This window comes from Vulpes vulpes, chromosome X (assembly GCF_048418805.1).
Source record: "Vulpes vulpes isolate BD-2025 chromosome X, VulVul3, whole genome shotgun sequence".
Classification (NCBI taxonomy): Eukaryota; Metazoa; Chordata; class Mammalia; order Carnivora; family Canidae; genus Vulpes; species Vulpes vulpes.
Window position 1 is genome coordinate 32,567,084 of NC_132796.1, and position 11,949 is coordinate 32,579,032.

The 11,949-nt window shown below is 41.1% G+C and overlaps 1 protein-coding gene across 1 annotated transcript; it reads right to left on the reverse strand.

Annotated features, from left to right (window-relative positions):
* Positions 1-1,915: 1,915 nt before the first annotated feature.
* Positions 1,916-9,379, reverse strand: DYNLT3 (dynein light chain Tctex-type 3). Its single transcript, XM_072744760.1, has 5 exons — positions 9,237-9,379; positions 7,094-7,135; positions 4,686-4,809; positions 3,977-4,054; positions 1,916-3,714 (listed from the first exon to the last, which is right to left on the reverse strand). The coding sequence occupies exons 1-5, from the start codon at positions 9,351-9,353 to the stop codon at positions 3,638-3,640; spliced, it is 438 nt and encodes a 145-aa protein (XP_072600861.1). The 5' UTR covers positions 9,354-9,379; the 3' UTR covers positions 1,916-3,637.
* Between the last annotated feature and the right edge of the window lie 2,570 nt (positions 9,380-11,949).

Genomic DNA, 11,949 nt, shown 5'->3' on the forward strand with positions numbered 1-11,949 from the left:
TGGCATACTTGAATAGTTGCAAAGGCCTGCAAGGTCTCAAATATTTACTATATGACCCTTTACAGAAAAAATTTGCTTTAATTTGATTATTAAGAAACCATTGTTCTAACCCTGACCATTTTGGGTGGTGTTTTGTATGAGCATTAACTATGAAAGCCCACGTTCGCTCATGCAGCTTAACCCAAATTCCTGGCCTACAAAATTAAAGGTCATAACATGCCAAAATCTAATAATTTTCATGCAGATTTTCTCCGTAAGGTATTATAGGGGATGAAAATGAGTTGACAAAGCTTTCATTACTGGCTCATGTAAAACTCTGCCCTGAGAAACCCAGACTGAAATATCTCATTCAAAGCTGGTGTTCTTAAAAAAAGTATCTAAAAAGATGAAGCATTCAGTAAAATAAAAAGGCATGTATTTTGGCATGAAGAAAGCCGAATATACATTACTGGATAAACCCAGGCATCAAATTCCCTGACACAGTAAGGCAGAGCTGCAAAGAAACTTCCCATATAGTCTATACCTTTAAAGCATCCCAGAGTGGGGGAGTTGCCCATGTTTTGCATTCTGTAGGGAAGTGACCACTATTCGGGTGGTGCCACCACAAGTGTCTTTTCAAAGTCCCAGCTTCATCCCTGACATCCTTAGAAGCCATTTTGGAACGAAACATTCTTCATGAAGCAGTAGGAGTCAGTTCTAAGTAGTCCTGGATTGTCAATATATCCTACGTATCCAAGGATGACATATCCAAGTGAGAATTACAGGGTTTGCAACTAGACATTGTGGACTAGAATCTCCTGGACCACTTAATGTATATTGATGATGGCCATCTAAATTTGAAAGGGGGATCCCTGGGTGGCCCAGCGGTTTGGCGCCTGCCTTTGGCCCAGGGCGCGATCCTGGAGACTCGGGATCGAATCCCATGTCAGGCTCCCAGTGCATGGAGCCTGCTTCTCCCTCTGCCTGTGTTTCTGCCTCTCTCTCTCTCTCACTGTGTGCCTATCATAAATTAAAAAAAAAAAATAAATAAATCTTGAAAGGCCTGCCTGGTTAAGAGCCTTTTATAAGGCATTTCACAAATATACAAAGGTCAGTTTTACTGAATCTTTCTAGTCACAAAATGTAGCTCCACCTTCTGTATTTTAAAACAAATTCCCCTCAGGTAGGTCCTAACACATGGGGTGAAATTTTCATCTCTCAACCTTTGCCTTAGTGTCTGCTATATAAAAGAACTACATCCTTTGTCATAAAGAGTCAGCATTTTCTCTAACTTTTAAGGAACTTATCAGATCAGTTTGTTGGTTTTTTTTTTTACTTCAAACTTTGAAAATCTGCAGTATTGTAAGATTACTTCAAAAATGTGATGACTTTAGGTGGTGAAATGCTTTCAGTGACTCATAATTAGATAACATCCAGCTTGGGAAGAAGAGTAAAAAAGTACTAAAGAAAATGTAATGAGATGTTGCCATCAACTTAGGGCAGCATACTAGCACTTTACAAACATAAAATTGCAGCTTTACAAAAATCCGAGTTAGTACTTACATTTGAATACCCTAATTTTACATACTTAAAGTCTTTAATTAAAAAACAAAACCAGCAACAACTCAATTGAAAGTTGACAAACAGGGACAAAATTCCTTCCCAAAAATAGTCATTAAAAGCTAATAGTTACAGAATGTATTTTACATTGACTTCTTTAAAGTGAAATTTTGTGTTAAAATCAGAATAAAAGGCATAAAATAGAAGCTATTATGTTGTAATGTTGAATACTGGGCTTGGGTTGCTATTTTAATGGTATTTATTCTGTACACTGTATCTGTGTGACCTAACATTCCTTTTCCTTATTCCTATTTAGAATTTTTTAGAGTAAGCACAATGTCATTTCTTTATTCAATGATCACGCAAGAAGCAAAAGCACAGCACAGGAAGATAATCTTTATTGTATTTTAAATAAAAACAGAGCAGATAGCAAGTTCACGAGGTATATTTGATTATTATTCCTTTAGAATCAGGCTTCAATAATAATAACCAAAAGCAAGCCTTAACCGCACAGATATTTTGGTCACTATTATAATCTTCAAGGGCACAAAAGCTAGCAGCGCAAAGTAAAATAAAGGTAATGGCTGTGAGAATTTTTGACGTGCCAAAAATGTAGATCACTGCATGAAACTCTATCCTCATATTTTAATATTCTTCTTAAACATTAAACAATTACTGTTATTCAGCAACATATCAAACATGCACGTAGTATTCCTACAAGAATACTATCTACTATCTTAATATTGTCAGTACTAATATAAGCCTTTCCCCTCAAAATGCAATGAATCATGATTCCACTCTCTAAACATATTAGTATTAGTAGTAATATGCAAACTTAATTTTATTTTCCAGGTTAAATAACCAGATTGACTTCATATTTGGTGACCAGCTATGTACCCTAATTTTTCATCTTTTATTTTAATAAATTTAACTACATTTCATAAGCCCTGAGATATTCATTAACCTGCTAATGATTGTATACTTTTAATCTATACTTGATTCCACTCAATTTGAACCCCATGTAGTATTTAAATTATTTACAGATGGTTGTAACTAAAGCAATGATAAAACTGACGATCTGTGTAGTTATACTGCTAGTAAGGCCTTTAAGAGCTGCATATTTTATGTTTTTTTTACTTGCTAGGAGCAATGCTTAAAATGACATCTATAATTCTCTGTCAGCAATAAGTGCTATTCATTTTGCTTACTTCTACATGGATAACCAGATTTGTTTTCTTCTTGTAAAACAATTCCTTATTTCTTCCTCCAACATGTTAGCTGTCCAACTGAACAGGTGCCAGAATTTGCACAGTACATTGATAACTATAATGCTAAGAGAAAAATATGCATATAATAGGAATTCCATAAATGTTAGATCTACATGAAATGAGTCAATTGTAAGGCAGCTGTCAGTGTTGTGTACTTTTTATCAAACAGTCATGAATTATGTTTAACTAGGGAATTCAGGTTACCAGATTTATTTGGCCCTCAAATGTAAATCCAAGAATCTGGAATTTTAAAAACTGTCTTGACCATTCTCAGAAAAGTAACAAGTCAGTGATGGTTGCTACTGCAATAATAGTTGGTAGGGAAAAAAATGAACAGAACTATTTTCCACTAAAGGATGTTTACAACTGAGTGAGGAGAAGAAATGAAAAACTAAGAAGTGTTAGCTAGTTATTATTTTCTCTACATTTATCTCTGCAGCTTTTTTTGGGGGGGGGGGGTCATACATTTATTCCTGTTAACTTCCCTAGATGAAATAGAATTTCATTATCTGAATGGATTTCTCCATCTTCTTAGGTACATGTTAGTGAAAAGCCGGTGTAAACATAAGATTGTATTTTCATGTCATGCCGTATTTGTTTTTGTGTTTTGCCAACATTAAATTTTTCCTATTTAAACGATGCTGGATAGAATGAGATAATCTGCCAACTTACTATGAGATTGCTTGCTTATAATATTTAGTTTTTGTTGCTAGCTTTTGAAGCATATTGCACACTTGTCATCTAACACATTAATAAGTAACTACTCTTTTTAGAAAGGATACACTGACAAATTCTTAAGTTAATGGCTTTGGCCGAACATTTTTAGTCTGTCACAGAACAATAGCAATGGCAAAAACATTGACAATACAGTTCATGGTTCGGTTCTCCCATCTTACGGTACAGGTTCCTGAAACACAAAAAAATATGAAATATCAGCAAAATATTGAAATCACACATTTTCATTGGTTTTAATATATTTTCTGCAATCTGTTACATCTTCACATTTCATATTTGAAGGCATATTTGTTGCTAGGTACAAAGCAATCCTGTTGATGCTTTTTCGGAATTTAATTAGAGGTAAGTAAGCATCTGATAATAAGTGATAATAAGTGCACTATTTGACTCTGCCAGAAGTTGGATTTTGTATGAATCAGCTTAAGGTCTCTTACCATCAGATGTGGTGTCCCAAAAACATGAGCTGGCTGTGTGAAAGCCATAGGCACTCCTCTGGACCACTGCACAGGTCACTAAAAATAAAGTTGCAGAATGAGAGCACTGGCAAAGGAGAAGATATCAAAGTGTTTGAGTTCAGAGCTCTAAAAGCTGTAAAAACCAACAGAAAACAAAGCACTCGGCAAATAGATTAGAAAAAAATAAGTCCTCTTGATTATCTACCACCACGATTTTGACCCCACTGGATCCAGTCTGTTGCCCGCTGCCATAACCACTGATGATTGTGCTGCAGGAAAAAAATGTGGGCCAAATCACGTGCCTCATTCCATGGGCATAATCCAGACACAAAAATGAAGAAAAGATTACACTTTCCCAACAATTACCGTGTGGCGCTTTGCCATCCTATGGCCATGTAAGGAGGCCTGGAGCTCCTGACAGGGAGACAGTAGGGCTGAGTGGGTTTTGGTGGAAGGGGGGCAGCTGATACAAATGTAAAAGGTACAGCTACTAAGGACAGTTGGGTGGCTGGCAGGAGCTCCATCTTTTAGGTAATACCATATATTGTCTTTGTCTGAATAAGGTAGAAGTCCTTCATGTCCTATTAGAATCCAACTTGTGTATCACACTCATTTATATTCTCTAAATTCAGAGAAGACCGTGAGGACAAAGGGGAATAAACTAGTGAGGAAGGACACTGATACTCACCAATATATTTATAAGCTTTTCCCAACTTAACCAAATGTGTTAAGGATTGTTCCACTATGCTTGCAGTCCATTGGTTGATGTTGTTCTGGTTATAATCTTCACCACCCAAGACCCCATCTATACACTAAAAGGGCAGAAGACAGTTAAAGACATATACAAATCACAGCATATACAAATCACATAAACAAATATGTTTATTCAAAACATAAAAATATTTATAATCCCAAAAAGCATCTTAGAAAATATGCATCTGGTAAATACTTATTATGCCCTGTCTCTGTGTTAGGATTTTCAGAGTGTTCACCTGCACGTATTATCTCAGTCTATGAGATAACTAGAGGCCATATAAAGATAAAAATGACATGGCCTCTGTTGGAAAGAACTAGCAGAGCAGCTAATAAAAGAAATCTGTAACACAAGAAAGACTAATCAAGGATGATAAGCTATGTCATAAAAGGATTATGGAGGCAAGTGGAGATTAAGGAAGGGTGAAATTAATTGGTTAAAGGTTGGCTTTGAAACAGCTGGGATTTGAACTAGGTTTCAGATGCTAGAAACAAAGCAGGAGTCCAATTTAAAAATAGAATTTTTATGTGTAATAATTACATTTCTGTTTACATTATGTAATTACTTAACTATAAAGCTACCACCTCCTGCCACTAAAAGTAAATCAACAAACATCACTTTTCAGATGCTTTAGCACAAGACAGTTAAATAATTTTCCAGTGCTCATTCACATCCATTTCTGATGCCTGATTGAGTGCTGGTCTAGAACCCCAGTCATAGGCTGTAAAGTCACTTCTGCCACCTACTCACTGTGACCTTTTGCAAGTGACTTAACCTCTCAGAGCCAGAGCCCCTATTTTCCTAACCCTTAGAACAGCCTCATTGTATCAGGTTATTGTGAGGATGGAGTGAGATCGTGAATATCAAGTGCTCAAGTATAGTGACTGCGACAGAGGAAGCACATATGCAATGTTACAGATTATCATCCTCCTTATTGTTGCTGTCATTTTATTTTTCCTGGCTTTATTGAGGTGTAACTGACACACGACATTGTGTAAGTTCGACAGTGTTTAAGTTCGAGATGTACAATGTGATTTGATACGACAGATATGTTGTAAAATTATCACAATAAGGTTAGTTAACATATCCACCCCTCCATGTAGTTACTACCTTTTGCCTTTGTGGTAGAATCATTCAAGATCTACTCTCAGTAGCTCTCAAGTATACAGTACTGTTAGCTAGGTTCATCATGCTGCACTACATATGTCTGAACTATTAAAATACGGCAGGATTTTGAGGTGCCTGTCTAGCTTTCTCAGATCTCGGGTTGATCCTAGCTATACAAGACTAGACCTGGATGAGTTCTGGGTGAGCTTGTGCCCTAGAACATTCAGACAGGCCAGACACTGTCTCAGGATGGGCTGAGAAGGTGCTCAATGCCCAGAGGGCAAGCCAATCCAGCCCAGACTAAAGGCAGGGTAGGGCCTGCTAGGACACAGATCCAGCCACCACACCTACAATACATGGTTGCCTTCTGGGCCAGCTCATTGTTTTCCTAGGATTTGGCACAGTGAAAAATGACTCAGGACTATTAAAAGGGTTCATAAATGCCTTACTCACAGTATAGTCTGTATGTGATACCACTAGAGTAATTCAAGTTCCTCTGTCAGAATTGATTCCCAAATAGAACTTCCTATTTGCCTACTAGGAGGATCAGATTCCATGTTTCAAATAATTTTCTTAAGATTTTGATTTAGCATATCAGTGTCTGTATTAAGTGATTATTTTTCCAATTAAATTGGGCTAAAACATACTTCTAGGGTCTTTTGACATATTTTACATATAATTTACCTATATAAAAGTGTGTGTGTGTGACAGAGATATACACACACATACTTCTATAGTTTTAATTTTCAAAATAATATTTGCCCTACAGGATAATGGCTCTTTTTTTTTAAAGACAGAACATCAATTTTAGAAAACAGCAAACCAGTTTTCTAGAATAATGCTCCAATATCACTTTCAGAGTAAGCTCCAGGATACCTGATGGTATACAACAAAACACCTTCCTAAGGCCCATCTCTATAAAGCACCCCTATAAAAAGTGAGTAAATATTAAAAATTTTGCGATGCCTGGGTGGCTCAGTGCTTGAGCGTCTGCCTTCGGCTCAGGTCATGATCCCGGGGTCCTGGGATCGAGTTCCGCATCGGGCTCCCCACAGGGAGCCTACTTCTCCCTCTGCCTATGTGTCTGCCTCTCTCTCTCTGTCTCTCATGAATAAATAAATAAAATTTAAAAAAAATATATAAAATCTTGTTTTAATCGTAAGGTTTCTAAGTTTGTACTGGAAGTCAAAATAGAGCTTTTTAAAGTTTCAAGATGAACAAGATGTGTAACTCACCTCCTTCACAATATTGTGAGCTTCATCAGCATTGAAGCCAACCTAAAGGAGGGGAAAACAAGATACAGCTGCTTTCAACACAGACTTCCTTTTATTTGTAGCTGTGATGACACACAGAATACCCTAGGCTATCCTGAGCAGGTGTTAGTGACAGCAGACCATAATGATAAGGGGTGTCAGGTGTACCCAGCTGCTAATCCCACCGAGAACACTTCTACAATTGCAGAATGCTTTCCCCACCCACCTCCCTTGAGATTTTGATTCATTAAGTCTGGGGCACAGCCTGGGCAAACAGTTTTTTAAAGGTGCTTTGCTGGTGATTTTTGATGAATGCCCTAGATTGAGAATCTTTGTACTGTAAAGCTCAGGAAATAGCAGGAGGAGGATATAAAGATGTATACACATACATCAGTATATAGGAAAAGGCCACAGAAGAATAAGAATGAAGTGATCTATAAAGAGACTAATTAATAGACTGTTTTCAATTTTGTTTAACTTCATGTGGGGCAAAAATGTGGCTTTCCTGAATTAAAGATTATGAAAATGCTTGATCTAAATTAATGTCACCTTAATATTATAATAGGCCGGGTAACTTAATCTTTGTTGTGAAGTGGCTTGATAGACTTCTGAGTTAAAAGCAACTATTAATGACATCCAAGTGTCCTAGAGTAGAGAACTAGGCTATGTGATAAGATTGTAATCTAAACCAAAACTCTTCAGGCAATACATGATTTGTTTCCATGGAGACGTTTTAGGTGCTTTATGACCTCACCATTTTTGTAAATACCACTGTGCAACTTAAAATTAGTTTTAAAAAAATTCTGGAGCTAAGTATCATCCTGAGTATAAATTTAAAATATTTTCAACTCATTTCATTACACTACAGAATTCCCCAACAACAAAGGAAAAAAAAATCCTAAACAACTAGGATTGTGAAAACAACTCTCACATTTTGACCCTCTCAAAATTATCATTTCACCTTAAAATAAGGTCATTATTTTCAAAAGTGACCTACAAATTAAATGATGTCCGTTTCACTGCGATTTGGAAGGTCACCCGATAATCAGGTAGTAGTGGGTAGCAACGGTAACACATGTAATTTCATTTCTTTTCAAATATATTTAGGAGGTACTGTAGTACAGAATCCCCTTGGGAGTCAGTAGACCAGCGTTTGGTGGGAGGGATAGGTCTGAGAAACTGCTTGTCCCTTAATTTCTAAAATGAGAATACTTTCCCACTAACCTACAAGCGTGTGTGCTACCCGCATCACAAAACTAAATGGGTTTCAGTGTGGCTTCCGCAGAAGCCCACATCCGAAAGACGGAGGGACCAGAAGCCCTCTCCAGGGGTCGAACAGCACACCACTTGCGGTGGCCCCTGCGCCAGGTGCCTACTTTACTTCACTGCATCGTTCACCTGTGGCTACCACTGGATGGAGAAGGCCTTTCTCTCTTCTGCCCTTCAGGCCGGTCCCTATGCTGGGATCCCTAAGGCCTCACCCTCCTAATGGCTAAGGGGAGCCAGGCTTGCAGGCGTGTAGTCAAGAGGCCTGGGTTCGAATGGGGCATCTGTCGCTCCTGGCGGTTTTAACTTCGGGCAAATCGCTTAGTCGCCATGAAAGTCAGAGTCCCCATCAGTAACACGAAGGGAACACCTAACATCGTGGGGTTCCGGTGAGGCGCCGGGAGGCCTGAGGCAGTAGGCGGGGGCTCGTGATCCGCGGGGCACCTCCTTCCAGCCCACCCCCGCCGCGGTGCCGGGGCGCGGCTCCGCCATCAGGGCCCGGCTCGCGAGGCTGCGGCACCTGCCTCGGGGACGCCGAGGGGCGGAGGGAGCCGCCGTGCAGACCGGCCTCTAAGGCCCGTCTCGGAGACGGGCGGCGCCGACACCCCATCCCCACCCCACGCACCCCGAGCCCGCCTTCCGGCCCTCCACCTCGATCCCCCGCCCTCCCCTGCCACCCCGACTCGCAGCCCCCCACTCAGGCCTCGGGGCCGGGCGGGGCGGGGCCCGGAGGGCAGGGGAGGGGGGGCCCGGGCTCGGAGGGCGCCAGACCCGGACGGTCGGGGGCGCCCTCGGGGCCGAGCCTGGAGCCGAGGCGGGCGGGGGCGGGGGTCGCTCGCGGGCTGCCGAGGGGCGGTACCTCGTCGCAGTGCCTGTGGTACTCCTCCATGGTGGCGCCGACTCTGCCGAGGGGCGGAGCCACAGCCAGCCGCGCTCCGCGTCCGCGCAGTGCCCTCCGGGGAGGCCCCGCCCCCATCCCTGCAGCGGGGCGGCCCCCCGGAAGGCCCCGCCTTTGTGTCGTCAGGGCGCCGCCTCGTCGGGGGCGGGGGCGGGGCTCTGCGCGCTGGGAGGCGGCTGCCCCTTGCCCCCCGCCTTTCCGGAAACCCGGCTGGGGGGTGAAGAGCTGGGCAGTGTGGCCGGACGGGTGACCTAGTGTCAGCCCAGGCCCCGCAGCATTGGTTGAGGGCCCACTGCTGTGTTTAGTGCACATACCCTTTCATCACAGTCCCGCCACTAAGTGCGGTCAGTGTCATAATGAACACTTTGAAGTGCTCTGGCCCCTCACCAGCCCTGTTACTTGGTTACTTAGGTGAATTGACCTCTCACAGCCTCGTATGAAAACTTCAGATTATACCTACTTCACGGTTGATTGTAAGGATCGAATGAAATGTTACATACATTACTCTTAAAAGTAAATGCCTCTACCCCGGTCCTCCTCAGTGGCGACATAAAAAGAAATATTTGACTTTTAGGATATAAGGTACAAATACCCTAAATTAAATGACGAAATTGAGCAGAACAAGGATTACATTTATCTAAAAGTTCCTGATGAGCCTAAGGATTTCCTCTAGTAAACTCAAAATAACCCAGCAGGTTTGGTTCTGGTACCAACCCTCCCATTTTTCAAATGAAACTGAGGTACAGGGAGTTTAGGTCATTTGTGGAAGTTCACATATCCAGTAAGAGAAGAAGGATTTAAACTCAAGTAGTCTGATAGTAGCGCCCAAGTTCTTAACCTAAATTAGTTTCCTATTGCTGCAATAACCAATTACCATAAATTTAGTGGCTTGAAGGGGCACAAGCTTATTATTTTACAGTGCTGGAGGTCAGAAGTCTAAAAATGGGTCTGCAAGACTATGTTTCTTCTGGAGGCTTTAGGGGAGAATCCATTTACTTGCTTTTTTGCAGCTTCTACAAACAGCCTGCGTTCCTTCGCTCAAGACCCCTTCCTCCATCTTCAAAGCTGGCAATTCAGTATCTTTTCTCCTCTCTGACCTCTACTTCCATCCTCATGTCTTCTCTCTCTCTCAGGGTCCTTAACTTAGTCATATCTGTGAAGTGCCTTTTGCTACATGAGGTAAGGTATTCACAGGTTCCAGGAATTCAGGGATTCAGACGTGGACATCTTTTGTGGGGCTGAGGTGGGGGTGGCAGGGGTCACATTACTCAGCTTATTGCAACCATTATTCTATCTTACTCTCCCAAATCAAGGTTGGAAGGTTCATTCGTATTCTAGTCCAACTCTCTTATTTTACAAGTAAAACTGGAGCTCAGAGAGGTGCCATATCTTGGGCAAGGGCACGTAGATGTTAACCAGACCCCGGGGGTTCTTAATCTCAGGCCTCTCCATTCTCAGCTCTCATTTTATGGGCGAGGCTGAACCACACTGGCCTGCTTACTTGATGGTGTGCAGTTTGCTACTGGGCTCTCCTAAATTGTGTGTCACGTGCAAGCTGCTGCAGAAAAGCCGCATTTGTAATTCATAGAGGAAGACTGTTTCTCCTTTTTCGGGATATTTTGCACACCAAAGTGATTATACCAAAGCTATTGCAATATGGTGGCAGCTATTATGCCTACTTGTTTTGTAATCACCAGGAACCAGGTAACTCCCATAAGAAACCTTTTCCAGGATTAGAAAGGATTAGTTCACTTCAGAACTATTCATCTTTGAGAACCAGAGTTCACTTTTCAAGCTATGGGGTACCACTTTGGGAATGAAAATTTCTCTGTACTTAAATCAGACACTTAGAATTGCAGTTATTAATGTTCTCACTAGTAGACCATCATATGTTATATAAATATTGATGAAACTCCCCAATCGGTAGTGCTAACCCCACTTCACTATGGGTTCTGTTTTGGACATCTGCATCTATAATCCCTTAGTTTCTGGTATTCAAGCTACTACAAATCAAGACTGTCACACAGGACTATTTTAAGGCCCTTATAATATCTGATCCCAATATGACAGCATAGCCCAAACCACCATTACAAAAGAAAATTGCAACATAATACAATTTTCCTAATTATCAGAATTACCAAGAGTAGAACACTGGTTTTTAAATTGCTTTATTTAGGATGAACATGGATCAACAATAGGGCAGGGAATAGAAGATATAAATGGAGCAAGAAGTGACTATGCTCATCGACACTTTCTTTCCTCTCAAAAGTACTGATCGCCTATGTAGATGTGTGAGAAGAAATGTCCTATCTGTGGCAATCACTATGCTGTGGAATTAGTCTTGGGAGGATCGAGGAGAACAGGAATTGAACCTTGGCTGCAAATCAGAATCATAGGAGGAGGTTTCAAAAATCATCTAGGGCTGGACCCCACTCCTGAGATTCTGATTTAATTGCTCTAGAGAGGAGCCTGGCATCGATAGTTTTTCAAAAGTTTCCCTGCGGTGATCATAACATGCAGTGAGGGTTGAGAACGCTTGGTGCAAAACCCTATCTTTCCTAAAACGAGGTAAGTTCATTTTTTCTGGTAAGACTTAAAGATAGCTCTGCTGGAAGCTAGAGCAGTAAATTCTATTACTTCTTGGGGCTTCTTTGTGATCTATGATTTGGTCATT